Source organism: Ipomoea nil, unplaced genomic scaffold, assembly GCF_001879475.1.
Source record: "Ipomoea nil cultivar Tokyo-kokei standard unplaced genomic scaffold, Asagao_1.1 scaffold3321, whole genome shotgun sequence".
In the NCBI taxonomy this organism is placed as follows: domain Eukaryota; kingdom Viridiplantae; phylum Streptophyta; class Magnoliopsida; order Solanales; family Convolvulaceae; genus Ipomoea; species Ipomoea nil.
Window position 1 is genome coordinate 25,084 of NW_017619749.1, and position 21,166 is coordinate 46,249.

Below are 21,166 nucleotides of genomic sequence, written 5' to 3' on the forward strand. Positions count from 1 at the left end.
AAATTTCGATTCTGTGAATTCGGTAGAGCAAACTTTGGTTCGGTTAACGGTTAAAGGAAAAAAAAAATTTCGGTTAATTCGGTTCGGTTAACAGATTGAACACCCTTACACCCCTAATCGTCCGCATTTCCTCGCAAAGCAGAAACTCTGGTGGAAATTTCAAGCTCGAGGGAAATCACAATGTCGCTGGTAGAGAGGATATGTCCTTGGGTTTCACAGCCGCTTCCCCCAATACAGAACTACACTCACCGGCATTGCGAAATAGGGAAGCTTTGCAAAAAGAGAAGCGAAGTGGCAAATCGAAGGTAGGAATCGCCGTTAGAAGATGTGAAATTACAAGTATATACTTAGATTTCATAGCCAGTTGACAATGAAATTAACAGAGGACTATATTAGGTAGAAATTACAAAATCAAGAACTTATTAGTTCAAATTAATAATCGAACCATTTTTTTTTTTTTTTGGGTATTTACTCTTACTAAAATCTACTCCGTACTCCGTAGTAATGTAGTATGGAGTTGTCAATTTTCCCGCGCAGGCGCGCATATCTCAAATAAAATAAAATAGACGCGCGAATCCTTTCCCGCAACTCCCACAACTTTCTTTTGCCCATTGCCTCTTTCCAGCTGACAGCGTTAGCTAGGGTTCTGCTGCGTCTCGCCGGGCCTAGCTATGGAAAACCACCAAATCGCTCAGCTTCTCAATCAAACTTTAAGCTCTGATGGCAACGTTGTCAACTTAGCCACCGATGCTCTCGATCGCCTCTCTATGCTTCCAGATTTTCCATTCTATCTCCTCTCTATTGCCACGGGTACACGTTCATCCCTACAAGCATCCTTAATTTGGTTTAGCAGTTGAGTTTGGACTTAATTTCATCATACTATAACAATTACTGTTAGTTTTGTCTAGTCATTTGTTGTATGCTCAAAATATTCAATGATTATTCCGCATAGGAGGTGAAAATGAAGGTCAAAAGATAGCTGCTGCTACCTATCTTAAGAACTTCATCAGGAGAAATATTGATGCTAATGATGCAAATCAGAAACTCAGCAAGGAGTTCAGAGATGCTTTAGTGCACGTTTTGCTTCAAACTGAACCAGCAATTCTCAGAGTTTTAAACGAAGCAGTACGTGTACTGGGGATTGCATTCTGTTCCCTTGGCAATGACGGATAACATTTTAAGAATGTTAATCTGCTTTCCTTTTGATTTTAGTTCCGCTCAATTGTTGCTGTCGAGTTTGTGAAGAGTAGTTCCTGGCCTGAAATTGTACCAGAACTGAGATCTGTTATTCAAAACAGCAATATGATTAGTAACAAGGGCAGTTCTGAATGGAAAACTATCAACTCACTCACTGTTCTTCAATCCCTGATTAGACCTTTCAAGGTCAGTGTTATATGATCTTCATAAGAACTGATTTCTCTCTCTCTTATGGAAAAAAAGATGATAATGAAATTTGGAATTTCAGATTCTAAATTCTACTTTCAGTTTTAGAAAGGTTATTGGATGAGAGCTGAAACTTGAACAAATATAATTTTAGAGGAAGGCTGTGAAGTGCGTTTCATTTTACATTATCTTGAACATTTAACTAAAACCTCTTTGCTTGGCTGTAAATACTAAATACTCTCATGTAATTTCTTGGCAGTACTTCTTGAATCCAACACTTGCAAAGGAGCCAGTTCCTCCTCAGCTAGAGCTTATTGCAAAGGAGATACTTGTACCCTTGCTTGCAGTGTTCCATCACTTTGTGGATAATGTCAGACTTCTAAATTATTTCTTCAGTTACTTTTCTTGAATGATCCAGCATGCTTTAGCAATTGTCTTGTTTCCTTTTATAAGATTGTTGACAGCATTATGTATGCTTGAAACAGGTGCTACATGTCCAAGATAATGTCGAAGCAGAGATTCAGAACATTCTTCTTATAATAAGCAAGTGCATCTATTTTGCTGTGAGAACACACCATCTATTTTATGTTGTCTAGGCAGTAGGCATTGAATAACTGCAAAAAAGTTTTGGCGTACTCGTAATCTAACTTACTGATCTGGCTTGGCCAATGTGGAAGTTGTCTCAGTTCAATCTTCAGGTTCCTCTTCACATAGTTGTTCTTATAGTATTGTGGACTTAATCCTTTTGATGTTTATTTTATAGGTGAGATCACATATGCCCTCTGCTCTGGCTCCCTTGCTTCCATCACATTGTCAAGATCTAATAAAGTTTTTGAATTCTTTAAGTTTTGATGATGGAATGAATTGCAAAGACAGGGACTTGTTCAGGTTGAAGACTGGGAAGAGAAGCTTACTGATATTTTCTGCTTTAGTCACCCGTCATAGGAAGATATCTGATAAGTAATCTAACAAAAAAAGGCATTTTAATTTGATACAATAGAAAAGATGGAATTCTGATATTCTTGTGATCTTATATTGGCAGACTGATGCCAGGCATGGTGGAGTGTGCCACAAAAATAGCCAGGCATAGCACAAACATCAGTGTGAGTGCTATTTTACTACATAGTACTTGATAAATTTGTAATGATATTCTGATATGTGAATTTATTGTTTCTTTTCATTAGGATAACTTTTTAATTGGTGGTTGGCCTGCATTGCCACACACAGACACTGGCATGCATACACTGAAATACACTCACACACACACACATACGTAGCGGTGTTCTTTTATAACACAAAGACTCATCTCTAACTTGTATTTTCCTTTTCAAAGTTTCTTTTTCCTTCTCTTGCTCACTTCTACTGTCACATTACTACTTTTGTTATGTTTTCATTTCAATCTTTGGGTTGCAGAAACTGGATTCATTGTCAGAGAGGATTGTTTCATTGGCTTTTGATGTTATTTCTCGTGTTCTGGAGACAGGCCTGGTAGTTTTTCTTCATTTACTTAAATCTCTAAACATGGATTTTAGATGGTGTCTTGTCTTGCATCTTGACTAAGATTCCTTCTTTCACAGACCAATATATATATATATATATATATATATATATATATATATATATATATATATATATATATATATATATACACACCTTATTTGAGGAACTTCTTTTATTTTTGTTTCCCTTGTCTTTTAAGACATTATTTTTATTGACTATTCAAAATACTATATTCTAATCTGCTACTCCATTAGACTCTTTTTTTTCTTCTCAATCTTGTATTTGATTTTGTAAACAGGGATGGAGGTTAGTTTCACCCCATTTTTCTTCCTTGTTAAACTCTGCAATCTTCCCAGCTCTGGTGAGGAATGAAAAGGTCAGATGTTCTAATTTTCTAAGCATGCCTCTTTGTATCATTCTCTCTCCCTAGGTAGACACATACCTCTACTATGTAAATGTACTTTTTGACATATTGGTGCAGAAAAAAGTGCCTTTTTGATACTAGGGGAAATTGCACTTTTCATCCATAAGTTATAGGGTAATTGCAGGATTTGTCCCTACTTGTTGGTCGTGCTTACTTCTCGTCCCTAAGCTATAGCCAACGTTGCAAGTTCCGTCCTTTTTCTAACAAAACAATAGGGGTGGAATTTGCAACGTTAGTTATAGTGTAGGGACAATAAGTAAGCACGACCAGCAAATAGGGACGAATCCTACAATTACCCTATAACTTAGGGATGAAAAAGTGCAATTTTTTCTTGATACTATTATGCTTTATATTGAAGCCTGAAATTTTGGATGTAGGACATGGCAGAGTGGGAAGAAGATCCAGATGAGTATATAAGGAAAAATCTTCCTTCTGAGCTTGTATGTACATGCTATTTTGTTTACATCATTTATTATATTCTTGGATTCAAGGTATTGTCTTATTGTGTGTTTTCATAACTCCATAGGAAGAAATTTCTGGATGGAGAGAAGACTTGTTCACGGCTAGAAAAAGTGCCTTAAATTTGCTTGGTGTTATTTCAATGTCAAAGGTTAGTTGTCTGCAAATACTATTTTGCTGCTTGGTTTATCAAAATACTTAGAAATATCCTTTTTTGTTTTCCTCCAGGGACCTCCAGTAGTTAATTCTTCACATTCATCAAAACGTAAGAAAGGAGAGAAGAGCAAAAAAACAACTCGCAGGTCAATAGGAGAGCTGCTAGTGCTTCCCTTCTTGTCAAAGTTTCCTATTCCCTCCGATGCTAACATAAAGATAGTAAATGAGTAAGTTGAAAGAAATTTTCACCTTCAAAATCTGAAAGTGTCATAATAATTATGGTGTCAATGCCATTAAAATTTAAAAGTAGAGGTGTGTTTTTTATATGCATCAGCATGAGTTGGCTTATATATCATCAACTTTAATCTGTCTTTTTTTGAATTTTTGGCAGATATTATGGTGTTCTGATGGCATACAGCAGCCTTCTAGATGTAATGAGTTTCTATGTAGTACATGCTATTTAGAATTAGTTTACTGAGTTTTATAGGGAAATCTTTACATGGCATTATGCCTGCAGTTTCTAAAGGAGCAAAAGCCTGGATATACAGCTACTCTTCTTCAGACTCGGCTGCTACCACTGTATAGAGCACCTCTTCCAGAACCACATTTGATTGCCTCTGCAAACTGGGTTCTAGGAGAGCTTGCATCCTGTCTTCCTGAAGTTAGTTTCTATTTGATGTTCCTCATTTTGTTTTCGCACAGATTTGACAGATGTGAATACGCAGCATTGAATGTTCTTATCATTTAATTGTCATACATTTTTTGTGCACCTGAATTTTCATTACTTTTCTTACTACCCTTTTAGGAAATGAGTGCTGATATTTACTCTGCTCTGATGGAAGCTTTCATCACACCAGATAGAGACATCTCATGTTATCCTGTGCGGGTGTCTGCTGCTGGAGCAATTGCCCAACTTGTTGAAGTAAGAAAGTCTGCATTACCAATGTTTCTCTATATAAATGTAGATTAAAATACCATATTCCTGTTCAACATTTTGGATCTTGGCAGAATGACTACATGCCACTTGAGTGGTTACCACTTCTTCAAGTGATAGTGGGTAGAATCAATGATGGTGAAGAAGAGACCTCCATCAGTTTACAGCTTCTTGGTACTTTGGTCGAGGCTGGAAATGAGAACATTGCACCTCATATCCCACATGTTGTTACTTTATTGGTTATGACAATCCTAAAGCACATACCTTTAGATTCGGAGCCTTGGCCTCAGGTGTGTGCCATTACTTTGATTGATATACTTTTTCCATTGCTTCTACAAGGTTTCAGGGAGTTGTAGTTACTGGCATTAAGAAAAGGAAATAGTTTGGTACTATGTTCCATTTGATTTAGACTGGGGGAGAACGATGTACTTTGGTGCAGTTTTTGCAACTTCTCAGCCATGCTTCATTGCATTGTGCATATTTCTTTCTATGAATTGATGAATGGCTTAATAGTTAGACACTCTCATTCAACCCTGTCATATTTCCGGTTAGTTAGTATGGTGTTACTATGATGTAATTAGGATTTATTGCTCAATTGTTGTATGCAGCTCAAGTACAAATTAATATTTAAATGCATGTTTAGCAAAACCCAATTTTTCATCTATAATTGGACTACCATTTTTAACCCATAGAAAAGTTCATTTAAAATATAATCTGTTTTCCACGATGGAATTTTTTTTTAGATTTCATATGCTCTTCCCCCTTCCCATGAAATTTTCTCAAATTCAAACACAGTTATTTATCATAATGAATCTTGAGATTTAATACTTTATGGCATCTGACCTTTAATAGATGGTTGAACGAGGCTTTGCAACATTAGCAGTTATGGCTCAATGTTGGAGAGATTCTATACCTGATGAAAACGAGAACAAGGAATTTGAGGAAGTGTGGCTTCCAGGGCAAGCAACTATTATGAAAGCCTTTTCTGATATCTTGCAGCAGGCGTGGCTAAAATCTGCTCAACCAATGGTTGGTTACTCTTATGCAACTTTTTTTTCCCCTTTCTCTGAGAATCCTGACTATGGTGCTGTGCATATGCATGTGCTCAAAACTCACACTTTATCAACACAGGCAAAGATAATTTTATAGCCACACACCTCTGATTGCATAGTGCTTTCAGCCTTTCATTGGATGCATTCTATCCTCAATAGAAAATGAAACTGGTTCTGCTTATAGTTAATATCTTAGAATTGATATTATCAAAGAGAGCAATTATAAAGTAACTCAAAGTTAGTTGAACCTACATTTAAACTTTTGTTAGATTAATTTTTGACTGATTACTTTTTGAAATCATCAGGAAAGTGAGCTTGGTCTCTTAAAGCTGCCTTCATCAAGTGTTGATGATTCTTCTAGGTTACTTGGATTTGTTTTGCAAGGCATTACTGATAGGAGTGAAATTGCAAAGCTAAAAGTCACAGAGCTATTGCTGGTATGGTCTGATCTAATAGCTGATTGGCATGCATGGGAGGAAATGGAGGACTTGTCTATTTTTAATTGCATTAAGGAAACTGTTAATCTGACTAGGAAATTTGCTATTAAGAATTTCATTGTGGGGGAATTGCCATTTCCTCCTGCTCCACCCGTACCAAGACGTTCTATTGTTGAAGGAATTGGTGCTTTTGTAGCCGAGGCTTTCTCACAGTATGTATCTGTTGTCTGGAGGGCATCTGCATGTGTCCATATGCTATTACATATTCCAGATTACTCTTTTGAAGGAGAAGGCACCAAGCAGTCATTAGTGATATCTTTCACTATTGCAGCATTTACTCGATTTAGAGAAACAAAAAACAAGCCTGTTTCACTGTGGAAACCTTTACTATTAGCAATATCATCGTGTTACTTATGTTGCCCAGATGTTGTAGAGAAGAGATTGGAGAATATTCAAAATGAAGGCTTTATGGTATTTGCATCTGCATTGGCATTTATATCTACCTGCAAATTTGAACACACTTGGTCAACAGAGTCTCAGATCAAGTTGGCTGGTTAGTTTCATAGAATTCTCAAAAAAAAAAAAATTATAAATCTTGTTTACATTTTATGATTTCTGGAGGATGTATAGTGTTTTATTGTTTTGCAGAGTTAAGTAGTTTGGGGTCAATTCTTGACTGTGGAGTAACTGAAATTATGTTTGATGCTATGAATAACTGCTTGGTATAAATATTGTCATTGTCATTTATGTTATTATTATTAGTTTGGCTTTTGACTCTGGTGATTTGCAGTTATAGCACTGGCAAAAGTAGTTGAGAAACTGCTAACACAACAAAGCCAAGGGAGTGTTGTACTGCATAACTGCATTATTTCACTAATGGAAGTGTCAGTGAGGTTAAAAGAAGTGCAGCAGGAAGAGGATGAAGATGAAGAAAGTGAAAATGGGGATTGTGGTGATGAGGAAACTGAAGATGATGATGATGAGGAGGTTGGTTCATTTAATTTTGTCAAATCAATTCAGAATAAGCTCTGTTGCAATGAGACTTTCCTCTTTGAAGAGTGGAGTGGTTGCTCTCCAAAATGTGGCCTTAGATGATAAAAAGGTTAAAGTAATTTGCACTTGAATTTTATGTTAGGATTCTGAGGACAATGAACGAGAAGAAACCGAGGAAGAGTTCTTGGAGAGGTGTGCTGAGACAGCAATTGCATTGGAAAATGGAACCATTCTTGAAGGAGATGAGGAAGATGAAGATCATGACATTGAATTGGGTAATGCCATGAATTCTTCCACTTGCAATGAATAATTTAGCTTACATTTGATGGCTTTGAGAATTGGTTGCTTGTTTATTGATTGACCAAATGTAAATTAGATACATAGTGGATTCACTAATCAGGTTTAAAATAACTAGTATATGACAGGCTCTTGTGATTCTTTATTGCTGATTGCATTAAATTATTGCCTAAACTGACTTTTGCTGCTGCATGCTGGAAATATAGGTTGCTTAGAGAAATTTGATCTGCAAAGCACTGTGGTTTGGTTGATTGAAAAATCTCATCAAGTTCTTTTGCAAGGACAGGCACCATCATCAGAACTCATTTTGCATTTCTTGGAGTCCTTTCCGGAATGCAGATTATACTTCCCGCAACTTCAGCAGTAATTTGACCGGAATAATTTTTTGTTTATTGGCAAGACAATGAGAGTCCTTGGTATTATTCCTTCTGTGCTGCCGGCTCCTCTTTGTATTGCAGGGTTTTCATTTTCACCCTTCCATTTTCATGTGTGGAACTGTAACCTTACTAGTTCAAGGTTTTTTTTTTTTTTTTTGGCAACTCCATGTGGATGTTCTAAATGGTGAAATATGTATGTTAATCCATCTAAATTGGATTGTCGTGAATATGATGGAATGTAAAATAAAATTGATAAGCACAATATTTTTTAAAATGTTTCAAAAAAAGAAGAAAAAAACAATGCATTAACTAATTGGAGAATTATTTTTTTGAAAAAACATGAAAAATTACGACACTACAATTATATTATGTCGTTATTATTATTATTTAAAAAAACTTATGTGATCTTTGTTAGATTAATTATTTCTAAGCTTATAAGACCGTCTTTGGAGCCAAATATTAAGTCATTATTACAAATAGTCAATTATGAGTTCATTATTTAATATAATTATAGATTAATTAAAAATTGAAATAAAATTAATATTTGTTTTACAAACATTAATTAGAGATTTTTTTAAACACAAAAAATTAAATCTAAAAATAAGTAAAATATTTATTAAAAAAATAAAGAAGAAAGAGTTGATTTGATTAAATAATAGTAAGTAAAACAGGTAAAATGTGATAAATGGAGTATTATTTTTCTTCTTTGTCTTTTATGTAATTTAATGTAAATGGATTTCTAAATTTGCAATTACATTAACATTATATTTTAATAAATACATTAAGCGAGGGACTAAAATGACCACAATGCAAACAATTCAAGAATTACATGGGGTCACTTAATAATTAAAAGATCGAGTGTATATTTATGACACAATTGAAGGATTATTAATTCTATGTACAAAATTCTTACGCTTAATACACATTTTTTCTATTTTATTTATTCTCAGATCTTATTTATGTAAATAATTTATGTCATAGGCACATAATTACATAATACAAAACATAAATTCATAAAATAGGACACAAAATATTGTATTATATAACTACTTATTAATTTCATGTACATAATTACATAACATAATGTATAGAGACACATAACACGATATATATATATACACATATGTTTTCTATTTTATTTATTCTCATATATGATTCGTGTAAATAATTTATGTCATATAAAAACATAATTATATAATACAAGATATAAATTAATAAAATAGAACACACAATATGTTTTGTGTTATACAACTACTAATTAATTTAATGTACAGAATATTTACGTTTAAGGTACAAAATTTCGTAACATAATGCACAGAAACACATAACAATGTACAAAGACATATTTTACAGTACAAAATTGTTTATAATGCGAATTAAAGTTTAAAAAGATGTCGTATAGGAGCAGAGTCCACAGTCCATGATTGGTAAATAGTGGGCTTCCTTCGAATTCTCAATATTTGCATCTTAGGCCCATTTTTAGAGGCCGAAAATGAAATTTAGCTTCAACAACTAAACCCTAGGCATATATAATCTACATCCCAAGAGAAGTAATGACTTTGGTGTGAGCGGAGACGCGACGCGAAAATGCAGATCTTTGTGAAGACCCTGACGGGGAAGACGATAACCCTAGAGGTCGAGTCATCGGACACCATTGACAATGTGAAGGCGAAAATCCAGGACAAGGAGGGCATCCCACCAGACCAGCAACGCCTCATCTTCGCCGGAAAGTAGCTCGAGGACGGGCGCACCCTTGCAGACTACAACATCCAAAAGGATTCTACCCTCCACCTCGTCCTTCGCCTCCGCGGCGGGGCAAAGAAGCGCAAGAAGAAGACATACACGAAGCCCAAAAAGATTAAGCACAAACACAAGAAGGTGAAGCTCGCCGTCTTGCAGTTCTACAAGGTTGATGATTCTGGAAAAGTACAGAGGCTCCGTAAAGAGTGCCCCAACGCGGAGTGCGGTGCTGGCACATTCATGGCCAACCATTTTGACAGGCACTACTGTGGCAAATGTGGGCTTACCTATGTCTATCATAAGGCTGGCGGTGACTGATACTTTTCTTCTACTTTCATTTCATTATGAATCCTTTATATAATTTTAGACCGTGATGTTTGGCCGTATAATGGTTTTGAAACTCTTTTGGCTTTTTCCAAATCCTATTTTCCTGCTATATTTTGGTTTTGATCCCCCTATTCGGCCTTGTTTATCCAAACTTGTGTGGTTCTACAAAACAAACGCTTTGGATACATATCTTCCCTTTCACCAAGGGAATGGAAATTTATGTACTCACGCTATTTACTTCTCAACTACTCCGCACAACAATATGCTTGCTAACACATCAAAATATATGCCATTTCAAATTGCCAAAGCTATATAATTCGCAAAACCAATGTTTCAGCACATACTAAAAAAAAGGCAACAAGGTCCTCCCATGTTATTAATGAAGCGAGGGTGGGAGAAATATATATATATATATATATATATATATATATGCAGGCAGCATTGTCTGCGATATTCTGCTACTTCTATACCAACAAGTTTGATCTTTAAAAAAAAATGAAATGCCAAAACCTAGAACTTGTATTCAGCACTTTTAATTCAGACCACACGTCAACCATCAGTACCATGTAGCAACACTAGGCCTGAATGAAAACAAAACATAGAATTATAGGTAGTGATGAGAAAACCAGTACTCCAGTAGATACAGAAATTAAAATGAATTTTCTGCACCTTGTTTGCTATGTTGTTTGAAAGCCAATCCAATCCCTCATATAGCCCTTCCCCAGATGTTGCACATGTGCTCTGAATATACCTGCAAGGGACACATCATATTTCAATTTGAGTTTTGGTACAAGCAGCCTAGCTAGAATATCACAGAAGAATGACGAGGTGGTCATGAAGTCTACCAGTGTCTCTGTCGTAGAGAGTGAAGACCAAGCTTATCAGTGATTTCAGCAGCATTCATTGCATTTGGAAGATCTTGTTTGTTAGCAAAAACAAGCAGCACTGCATCTCTTAACTCATCCTGCAATATATATATATATATATATATATATAGAGCACAAAGTTTTTTTGATATACAGGTTCATAAAAACAACTAACAGTCATCTTAATGTTCTCATGATCTCAAATAAAAAAATATCAATAGTACCTCATTCAACATTCTATGTAGTTCATCTCTTGCTTCAACAATACGATCTCGGTCATTGCTGTCAACAACAAAGATGAGGCCCTGTGTGTTTTGGAAATAGTGCCTCCACAGAGGTCGAATCTGCACCACCCAATCACCCATAAACATCATGAAATTGAATTAGACTTATTTTCATGCAGATGGTACCATCACTCCACCAAGGACTCAATCTTTAAACATTACAAGACAATAGTAATACACTATAATCAACTAGTCATTCGTCAACAGAACATATTTGCAATCCATTAGGCCAAACTTCTCTTCTGCATTTTGTTGGTTGGGTGGGTGGGTTACATGGTGAAGGACTGAAGGTGAAACCAAAACATGCATCTTCACAAGTAATAAAGTACCAAAACATGTCAGTCACAGCCTGGATTCCCTTCCCCATAGACTTGAGAAGAGACTGAAAACCAAGGTAGCTTATGATTATGTTAGGTGTTGACATAACGTATTTTCAGAACCTGACCGTCCATATTTCACCTAGGCACTAGTGCACTACCACATGTCATTCAGTTGTACTCGTATTCAACAGCATGTAAATTTGAATCGCAAAAGAAAATTTTGAAAACAAGAATGAAGCATATGAACTTCAAAAATATAATAGCCAACATTGCAGCAGATACTTCAGATAAGGTATCATGCACTCATATTGTTCCCAGAATTGCAACTCTAAAACCAAGAGATACCAACCAACAAAAAGAAAGAAATTGTCTGTGATTGCAAGAAAGCACCAGACATAATCAGATGAAGCGTAGAACAGTATCTGCAAGAAATGGAATCACTGAACCACTGATTCACCATTTTCAAGTAACCCAAAAATAGTTTTCGAGTTAATACCCGATTTGGTCCCTCGATTATTAGGATTTTACCACTTTGGTCCTTGACTTCCAAACTTGCTCAATTTAATCATCAACTATGCAATATTTACCTAAAATAGTCCTTTGTACAAACCAAAATAGTCCTGATTAGGACCATTTTGGTTAACAATTGCATAGTTAGGGATGAAATTGAGCAAGTTTAGAAGTCGATGATCAAAGTAGTGAAATCCTAATAGTCAAGGGACCAAATCGGGTATTAACTCAATAGTTTTCTTAGGCACATAGCACACACAGAAGGCATGAAGGGAGGAAGCCTCAAGTAAAGAACAAATATGCTAGAGGAACATCCACAAAAATTATAGATGTTACCAACTAGTACACCTGATTAATTCATTCCTAAAACCATCTTCCATGAGCAGCATACAATTAACAAGATGAGTAGGAAAAACCAAAGATCTGTGTGAATACAGATTATCCATTAAAATGGGAAAAAGCAAGTATAATCCACCTCAACACAAATATGAAACATGGAGAACTCTGCTATTCTTCTACATTGAGTCCTTCAAATTTATTACAATGATATCAACAAAGAAAAAATGCGGGAGAGCAAAGAAAATGCATACCTTATCCTGGCCACCAACATCCCACACAGTAAAGCTAATGTTCTTGTATTCAACAGTTTCCACATTGAACCCTAGCAATAGTTTATATATATATATATATATATATATATATATATATATGCTTAAATAAGGTAGTGAGAATAATAGCGAATACCGCACATTACAAACGATTGCAAATTTCTCAGAGAAAAAAATTGTGCACTCAATCTAAGCAATTTTGATTGATCATTAACTTATCAAATGTAACTCTAAACTGATTGTGATCTTTAATAAATATGATACACCCTGGGGTGATTTACAAAGCATGAACATAACATATTAACAATTATACAACTAAGCATGATTTGGCAAAATATTTTCCATGTACAAGTGATGAGCTGTAAGAGATTAAGGTTGCACAGAAGTATACCAATAGTAGGAATGGTGGTGACAATTTCCCCCAACTTAAGTTTATACAAAATTGTTGTTTTACCGGCAGCATCAAGACCGACCATGAGAATGCGCATTTCTTTCTTAGCAAATAGGCGACTAAAGAGCTTGGTGAAAGACAGGCCCATCTTTGTTAATCTGGAATAAAGTACTTCCAGTTAATACTAAACAATTGTGAGAATAATTAAAAAATGAATCTGTGAATAATCACCCCACCACAGTGCAGAGGCAGGGGATTGATAATCACGGATTGCTCTACTCTACAGGGATACTTAACATCTTCCGATCCCGGGCTTCTCTCTTATTTGGGATTCACGATTGATTATTGCAGGTCTACCATATCTACTTTTATGCATTGTTTAGTTCATTTGATTCCTAGACCTGACAATGTTTTAGCTCAAACGCTTGCTGCGTCGGCCTCTGGGCAGGATAGTTCGTAGTATTGGGACTCTGTCCCGCCTGTCTTGCTCAGTTAATCTATAATCGCTTTGCGTTTGGTTTTCAAAAAAAAAAAAATAAAATGAATCTGAATATAATGATCATCAAGCAGAACAGACAGATATCCACAATATTACAAAAAAAAATAATAATAATAAAAAATACGAGAATCAGGTCGGGTATCACCTACATATCCGAGAAGTACATTAAAATTCAACGATCGGCAGCAAAAACGGAACAGGGCATGATTTAAAAAAAAAAAAAAAAAAAACAGCAATAGTTCATGAATAAAGAAAAAGCTTTTTCCAGAGAAATCGATTTCGATTGAAGAAGAAAAAACAAAAGAGAACGGAACATGGCAAAACTAAAAGTATGGATGCAGAAAGGTGGCGTAACCCAAAGCGGGGCATAATTGCTTACTGAAGATCGGTGGATGGGAGAAGAAATGCGTAGATCTCCAAGTCTACCACTGCTGCTGCGCTTGCAGAGGAGGAGTGAGTATGCCTCGTTTCTACTTTTCTAAACAGGTGTATATTTTGAAGAAGAAATGATTGTCTGACGGACGTTTGTTTTCTGCAAGAACCGAGGCACGCCGTTACTCGCGGTTTTTTTTTAGTACTGCTGATTATGGTAGAATACCATCTTTATTGAGATCAAACTCATGACATCTGACAAAGGGTTAATATCCAAAATCGTCCTCGACTATAGTGGTTTTTCTCAATTTCGTCCTAAACGACTTTGGTGACCTAATATCGTCCCACACTTTTGTATTTCGCTCAATTTAGTCCCAGACTTTTGTGTGTTTGCTCAATTTAGTCCTTCATTTGTTATTCTTTCCATTTGGTGTTAAATAAATAAACAATTCAGTAATTTTAATATTGGCATCTCTTTACTCATAGACATGTGAACTGCGAAATCTTTTTTTTTTTACGAATTATTTCCAGAATTACTCCTAAAACTGCGAATATACAATTTGATTCGCAGGTCCGAGAGTAATTCTGGGTGTAATTCGTACAAGAAAGAGGAATTTCCCACTTCACAAGTTGAAAGTAAGAGAGGTCAATATTGACATTACTGAATTGTCCCTTTATTTAACACCAATTTGACGGAATAACAAATGGAGGACTAAATTGAGAGAAACACAAAAGTCTGGGATGATATTAGGTCACCAAAGTCGTTTAGGACGAAATTGAGAAAAACCACTATAGTCGAGGACGATTTTGGGTATTAACTCGACAAATATATTATATCTATCTATCTACTATACTAATAAGAGCACAAGAGAGTTAGGCCTATAATGGGTAGAAAATGTGTCCGTCACAGATTTTAATCAAATGAATGGCTCAAATTAATCAAAAAATTGATCAGATTTAAATTTAACAATGAAATTTACTTAAATACCCACACACCGTTACTCCATCCGTTAAAATTTTTAATTGACCGTTAATGATCTCTGAAGTTTTAAGGATTTCGGAAGTTTGTTGTTTGAGTAATGAGATTTAATTGGAGTAGGACTCCTCTAAAAATGCAGGACCAGGATTATATTGGCCCTGTTTGGTAAAATGGCTGTTAGTTGATTCTGTTAATTAGAGTGTATAAATAGTTGATAACATTAGCTGATTGTAGAAAAGTGTTTGGTAAATTAGCTATTAGCTGATAGCTGTTTGGTGTAATTTCTTTTCTCAAAAAGCTAATTGAAAAAGTTGCTTGGAGTAGCCTTTTGAATTTTAGCCTTTTGGAGTTGCAAAAAGCTAATTAACCAAACATTTATATTGATATTTTAACTAAATCAAACAATTAATTGTGATCAAATAAGCCAAAATTGACCTATAGGCCAATTTTTTACCAAACAGGGCCATTATATTGTTTCACACCGCCTAACGACTGATTTCTTAATATGATCTAGCACTTAGCACTCCATTATTCCCTGTAGCAAGTGTATATATAATTATATCTATTATACTAATAAGAGCCCAAGAGAGTTAGGCATATAATGGGTAGAAAAAATGGCGGTCAAATATTTTAATCAAATGAATGGCTCAGATTGATCAGATTTTAATTTTTCTTTAAGATTTCCTAATTTATCCTTAATGAATATGATTATCCAATATAATCTTGCCTTGATATACTTTAAACTATTTATTAAAAAAAAAAAAACATTGGGCATTATCCAATCGCGTAATGCGCGTAAAAAACTAGTGTTGAAATAAAAGTTAATACTCAATTTAGTTGTAGAGTATAATAATATTAAGATATTTTAGTAATGTTCTCTCTATTAATATTTAATTTAATCATTAACTATAACGATTTTATCTAATTTAGTTATTGTCTATAGTGATTTTACACAATTTAATCATCAACTAAATAATTTTTTTTTAATTATTTAGTCATTGAGTATAGTCATCAAAGACTCAATTACTTAAAACCATCCAAAACCTAATGTTTATGACTAAATCAAACAAAATCACTATAATCAATGACTAAATTAGGTATTAATCAATGACTAAATTAGGTATTAACTCATAAAGTATTTTATCTTTAAAAAAATTCATTGAAGTATTCACTATTTAAGTTTAACAAACTCTACATAGCTCTAGTGCTCTACTACCGTTGTATTAGTGTCTGTTAATTTATCTATACCTTTCATTCCAAATGGATAAATATGGACTATGATTTTTTAAGAGTCAATCACGTTCATTATTTTGTATTGACACGATGAAACATGCACAATTACATTATGAATTTATTGATAAACATTTAACCAATAGCTGAACTAAAGAGGTTGGATGACCAAATTAAACTTGATTAACCTATAAATTTTAATTTTTTTTTTAAAAAAAAAACCACCTTAGCCTAAAAAGTATTTTAAACTGAAAGATCCAAATTAAGTTGATACAATAATCCAGATGTTTAGACCAAGTTTACAATAATTTTAGTTAAAACCATTAATTTTATTACTTATATTATTTCAAATATTTATTAAAAAGAAACCATAAATATCGACTATAAATAACAAATTTTTTATTACATTAGAGTCAATAATCACTACAATATATATTTTTGAATATAATTTGGAATTAATACGTTTGTGAACGAATATACAAAGTTAAAAATTAAACATGTATATTTTTTTTATAGTTTGGGGCCCTTAAAACAAATTATAGTCCTACGCTAGCTGCATGCATTTAGTAATTGATGAATATATTGGATCCAGAGCGAACCGATCCGAAGAAACGGACCCGAGACGCCTCGGCCTAATCCCTTGGGCCGTGGCCGAGTCGGCTCCAAGCATCTCGGCCTTGGGCCGAGCCCGGCCACGGACGAGCTCAGTACACTCGAGCTCGCCACCATGGACTCGGCCACTACCGAGCCGGTCCATGGTGGACTCGGCTAGGCCGAGCTCAGCACGTGTCCAGCTCGGCCATGCCGAGTTGGCCCGCCTTGGACCCGATCCCGGAAGGGACGCGGTCAAAGCGGGCCGATCTAATCACCCCCAGTCCTAGGGGTGCGGTTAGGGATTTGAGCTGATATAAAAAGTCTCCATCTTGTCCTAAACAGGGACACAACATATTCTTGAACTACTATCTTCTAGTATTATTGTCCTAATCAAGTCTCGTAATAACTTATTAGCAATAATTAATACAATACACGGTCCCTCCAACCTTACGATATATCTGCATTACGTTATTTATTTCTTATATTCTCTTATCCGGATTTAATAAAAACTTTTGTTAATGCACCAACCAAACAATAGTAGGGCGCGGGCAAGTTTAATTTGAATTAAATATATATGCATGTCATTGTCAATTTCTAGCGCTTATTTTTGAGTTGTCTTGCATGTATAAGTGTGCATTTATAGAGCGCTGCAAATCATATCACCATCTCCTGCGCTCACTGATATTGAGCACGCTGATAAACACTTAACAGACAAGAATATACTATACAGCTGTTGAAAAGAATCAGAAAACCAATTCAAGTACCTAATACGTACACACTTAACAGATCAGATCGAATTCAAACGACATTGCTAGCTACCATATAAGGCCAGTACGTATGTGTGTATACCTGCTTAGCTTCTTCAGTAACATAATACTATATATATGTTAGACGTCCTTAATTTCTTGATCATATGGCATTCTTCAATTCTCATCTGTTACCTTGTGTCCTTCCATTCCATGCACGTACTCACGTCTGCTTCACTGATAATCTCTCTGATTATTATATTAAAAATACAGGTTGTAAGGAATTGAAGAGGGAACTAACTGATTGATTGAGCATCAAAATAAATACCCAGGCCGGCAGCCTGCAGATCAAAATCAATTTAATATGTAAGACATGCACTGGCTAGCTATATATCTTACTTATAAGCTCGTAAGTTACGATCATTGTAACTCCATAGAAAGACATATTAAGGAACCTTGGTCCAAAGCCTCTGTAGAACCCTCTCCATCCCTCTTCTTGGAGGAGTATCTTTGTCGTCTTCATTACTGACGGCCTCCCAACCCCATACTCGTCCATAACCTTCAAACAACGTAACAACATATGTACCATACTTACTGTTTCAATACTTGCATTGTCACCGAAATGACCCAAAGCCAAACCTCCTGTATGTTGCAATTGCCCGCACAACAAATTAAAGCATGCAGATCAATCAAGTATATATATACCTACCTGAAGCCGTGTTTTCACAGTGTCTATTGGAGTAGTAACAACCGAAGAACAAGCACCAGCCAACATTCCAGCCGTAGCTTGGACTGTAACCATCTCCATATGAGATGGTTTCTTTCCCATATCATCACTATAATCCAGACTCCTTAAATTCCAAGAAAAAAAAAAAAAAAGTATAATAAACTCAGTAACTAAAAGTAACACATATATACTCTTCAGTTGGCAGAGCACACTGATTTATGTACCTCCAAATAATATGTTGAGCAGTAGCATAAGCACCCCACCACAGTGCAGAGGCAGGGGATTGATAAACAGCTGTTAATCCGAAACCTCTATACATGCCGCGGACACCCTCATCCTTCATTACTGTACGTATGACATCAAATGTGCCATTGCAAAGTTTACTCCCAGGAACCCCTTGAACCATCAGTCTCTGGCAAATCTAATCAATGCAAGGCAATTTTCAGCACACACACACACTAGCCTGGAGGACCATGTGAGTTACATTGAAGTTAATTGCCAACATTTTTCAATTAACATACAGTAGAAAGACTCTGATCTATATGTCAATTCAAATCACTGGAAGCACTAATTAATTGTCATATATGTTTGCTTTCAGGAGCGAATTATACAGGCAACCAACAACCATTCCTATATTTGTAAAGTTCAAATTAAAACCTTTACCCGTCTAATTCAGCCAACATTTCTGAAAGCCTTTTGCAAAGTTGTGTCTGTACTCTGTAGTGTAGGCTTACTAGTTTATCTAGGAGGAAGGTAATTCGATCAGTATCACTTTTAGTCAAATTAAAGTTCATAATGAGAACCAATCAATTACCATGACAAAAGAGTTATCCAGCATCATCTTACTCCGTATGTATTTTACAAACAGTAATCCATTAGTGACGGAATACTTGAAGAATACTAACAGTACAGTGTCGGAAGTTTACTTATCCTTATAAAAGAGGAGGACAAAAAAAAACTATGTGGAGAGATTTTAGTCATACTGAAATATATGCACTAACTTTAATTTAATGAACAGTCCCAGTTCCCACTATGTATATTTATGAGGTGTGTCCAAATGCATATATATTCAAGTTAATTATATCTATAGGGCCAGGGAATCAGTACAGTGACTCACCACATCCAGAGGCACAAAGTATACACATGAAATTAGGTTGGACACCATCCCTGCAACACCATTTGCAATGCCAACACGAGTTGCTTCTGGCATATCTATACCTTGTATGTGTTTGAGCATCATATCTTTGGATACCTCAAGTGAAGTCAAAGCCAGCACACGGCCAGGCAATGATCCAATTGCTGATGTGCCAAAGCCTCTAAATATGCCAGGAATACCGTCATTTTTTAGTATATGCTTAAAAACAGATAGTCCTGTCATATGTGAGAATCCAGAACTCCCCGCCGCCACTTGCATCCTTGTCTTCACGACTGCTGTTGGATGTATTAAAGCTGACTGAGCAGTGAAGAGAATAGCTCCAGTGATGTGAAACCTTCCCTTGTCTAATCTAAGGTTTTGAGGCATGCATAGAAATGGAAATCTTTAGAATCAGAATGCAGTACATTAAGAACAACCTTGACATTAGTGAACCGTTTCAGTATACCTGCAAATTAACCTAGGAGCTACTAATTGAACAAAACATATCGCAACCCTGACCGGCAATATAAAATTGCACCAGTAGCAACATGCGGACACCAGTCTTTATGCAGTTTTCAATAGATATGATAGAAATCATAGAATGTCATGTAAAACGCAAATTAATTGCTATATATACGTATCTATATCATTCCTCGGAAACCATATATTTCGGCTATACTTAAAAAAAAATTGCCAATATATGTTTTGTTAAGAATAACAAACCAATAGTGGATGCAAAGTGAAGTTAACAGTGTTGCGAGAACCAGAAAAAGCATATCAGGTTCAAACGCATGTCACATGGAATACGAAAAAGCTAGTGGAGTTGTTAACAGTTTAATTACACCATAAATCCCATCATATAAAAGACCGGGGTATAGGGGGGATTGATTATGAAAAATAAAAAGCACCTGTCCCAACATATATCGGTGTCGGAAAGAGCTAGCTCTGGCGAGGTGGCGGCGTCGGTTTCCATAGCCGTTTTGGAGATGAGATGGAAGAACCAAGAAAGTTCGAGTAGGTTGGTGGCAGTGGCAGAGCAATGCGTGAGAGCTAGGTGCCAGGGTAATATAAACTAATACTTCGTTTTTTGATTTGGTATATGGGGACTAGCCGACTAGAATAAGAATAGTTTGATTCAAAATGGCGGAAGCAATAATATGTACTGAAATAATTTGATGAATTATATCGCATCAATTATATCACAAGCCATATAAAGCTAACTGTATAATACCACCAAAAAGAAATAAAAATCTAAACATTTGCACAATTTAATGATTATATCAAAACTATTTCATTTTTTTTTTTTGAATGCTCCTACCGAACTCGCAATCTCTTATATAAGAATTCGATCCGGATGTCATCTGTGCATAAGGTGTTTGGCCTATTTCACTTGATACACTATTTTTTTTTTTTTTTGAAAGATGAATATTATTTTCATTTTTTTTTTGTATAATGTATTAAGCTTTCTAATTCATATAACTAAAAGTTACAAATTAAAATAAACTAAACTAAATATAGACCCTTTTTAGTGAAATAGTTAGCCTATAGGTCAATTTTGACTTATTTAACAGTGGAGGCGTTATTGGTTCTTTGTGTTTCAGTAGGTTGAGAAAGTATATGAACAGATACTACATTGTAATAGAACCAGTAGCATTCAAAAAAAAAAAAAAAAAAAAAAACTACTATTAGTTGTCTGATTTGATTTAAAAATAAATATAAGTGTTTGGTTAATTAGCTTTTTGTACTCCAAAATGCTAAAATTCAAAAAGCTACTCAAAACAACTTTTTCAATTAGCTTTTTGAGAAAAGAAATTATCAAACAACTA

At 35.2% G+C, this 21,166-nt stretch overlaps 3 protein-coding genes and 1 pseudogene across 7 annotated transcripts; 2 read left to right on the top strand and 2 right to left on the bottom strand.

Moving 5' to 3' along the window:
• The first annotated feature begins 561 nt into the window (after positions 1 to 561).
• Positions 562 to 8,271, top strand: LOC109170429. 3 transcript variants are annotated; one of them, XM_019319550.1, is made up of 22 exons: positions 562 to 810; positions 953 to 1,125; positions 1,213 to 1,383; positions 1,643 to 1,753; positions 1,866 to 1,946; positions 2,147 to 2,343; positions 2,426 to 2,486; positions 2,797 to 2,871; positions 3,182 to 3,259; positions 3,685 to 3,747; positions 3,834 to 3,917; positions 3,995 to 4,149; positions 4,314 to 4,353; positions 4,440 to 4,583; positions 4,728 to 4,844; positions 4,931 to 5,146; positions 5,709 to 5,885; positions 6,214 to 6,898; positions 7,136 to 7,332; positions 7,481 to 7,613; positions 7,842 to 8,061; positions 8,118 to 8,271. In XM_019319550.1, the coding sequence occupies exons 1-21, from the start codon at positions 672 to 674 to the stop codon at positions 8,000 to 8,002; spliced, it is 3,258 nt and encodes a 1,085-aa protein (XP_019175095.1). In that variant the 5' UTR covers positions 562 to 671; the 3' UTR covers positions 8,003 to 8,061; positions 8,118 to 8,271. The 3 variants fall into 3 exon arrangements, with proteins under 3 accessions (XP_019175095.1, XP_019175096.1, XP_019175097.1); XM_019319551.1 differs by having other exon boundaries at positions 1,869 to 1,946; XM_019319552.1 differs by having other exon boundaries at positions 720 to 810; positions 909 to 1,125; positions 1,869 to 1,946.
• Positions 8,272 to 9,535: 1,264 nt separating this feature from the next.
• On the top strand, positions 9,536 to 10,199 carry LOC109170433 (annotated as a pseudogene).
• A 143-nt stretch (positions 10,200 to 10,342) lies between these two features.
• LOC109170432 (ADP-ribosylation factor-like) lies at positions 10,343 to 14,045 on the bottom strand. Its single transcript, XM_019319557.1, has 7 exons — positions 13,937 to 14,045; positions 13,059 to 13,216; positions 12,650 to 12,720; positions 11,170 to 11,289; positions 10,925 to 11,043; positions 10,749 to 10,830; positions 10,343 to 10,660 (listed from the first exon to the last, which is right to left on the bottom strand). The coding sequence occupies exons 2-7, from the start codon at positions 13,204 to 13,206 to the stop codon at positions 10,655 to 10,657; spliced, it is 546 nt and encodes a 181-aa protein (XP_019175102.1). The 5' UTR covers positions 13,207 to 13,216; positions 13,937 to 14,045; the 3' UTR covers positions 10,343 to 10,654.
• A 3,479-nt stretch (positions 14,046 to 17,524) lies between these two features.
• Positions 17,525 to 20,494, bottom strand: LOC109170431 (mitochondrial substrate carrier family protein E-like). 3 transcript variants are annotated; one of them, XM_019319554.1, is made up of 6 exons: positions 20,249 to 20,494; positions 19,323 to 19,710; positions 18,430 to 18,626; positions 18,184 to 18,329; positions 17,878 to 18,037; positions 17,525 to 17,727 (listed from the first exon to the last, which is right to left on the bottom strand). In XM_019319554.1, the coding sequence occupies exons 1-5, from the start codon at positions 20,311 to 20,313 to the stop codon at positions 17,925 to 17,927; spliced, it is 909 nt and encodes a 302-aa protein (XP_019175099.1). In that variant the 5' UTR covers positions 20,314 to 20,494; the 3' UTR covers positions 17,525 to 17,727; positions 17,878 to 17,924. The 3 variants fall into 3 exon arrangements, with proteins under 3 accessions (XP_019175099.1, XP_019175098.1, XP_019175100.1); XM_019319553.1 differs by having other exon boundaries at positions 17,528 to 17,727; positions 18,188 to 18,329; XM_019319555.1 differs by having other exon boundaries at positions 17,528 to 17,727; positions 18,188 to 18,329; positions 19,323 to 19,633; positions 20,249 to 20,320.
• Between the last annotated feature and the right edge of the window lie 672 nt (positions 20,495 to 21,166).

What these genes read in the sequence shown, in the direction of transcription:
- LOC109170429 (XM_019319550.1), top strand. Translation starts at nt 672, where the DNA reads ATGGAAAACCACCAAATCGCTCAGCTTCTCAATCAAACTTTAAGCTCT. An exon ending in AAAATCTTCCTTCTGAGCTT is followed by an intron (nt 3,748 to 3,833) that starts GTATGTACATGC and finishes ATAACTCCATAG; the next exon opens with GAAGAAATTTCTGGATGGAG. An exon ending in ATTCGGAGCCTTGGCCTCAG is followed by an intron (nt 5,147 to 5,708) that starts GTGTGTGCCATT and finishes GACCTTTAATAG; the next exon opens with ATGGTTGAACGAGGCTTTGC.
- LOC109170432 (XM_019319557.1), bottom strand. Translation starts at nt 13,206, where the DNA reads ATGGGCCTGTCTTTCACCAAGCTCTTTAGTCGCCTATTTGCTAAGAAA. An exon ending in ATGTTGGTGGCCAGGATAAG is followed by an intron (nt 11,290 to 12,649) that starts GTATGCATTTTC and finishes TGGGTGGTGCAG; the next exon opens with ATTCGACCTCTGTGGAGGCA. An exon ending in TCTCTACGACAGAGACACTG is followed by an intron (nt 10,831 to 10,924) that starts GTAGACTTCATG and finishes TGTCCCTTGCAG; the next exon opens with GTATATTCAGAGCACATGTG.
- LOC109170431 (XM_019319553.1), bottom strand. Translation starts at nt 20,313, where the DNA reads ATGGAAACCGACGCCGCCACCTCGCCAGAGCTAGCTCTTTCCGACACC. An exon ending in GCTCAACATATTATTTGGAG is followed by an intron (nt 18,330 to 18,429) that starts GTACATAAATCA and finishes TTGGAATTTAAG; the next exon opens with GAGTCTGGATTATAGTGATG. An exon ending in CTGTGAAAACACGGCTTCAG is followed by an intron (nt 18,038 to 18,187) that starts GTAGGTATATAT and finishes CGTTGTTTGAAG; the next exon opens with GTTATGGACGAGTATGGGGT.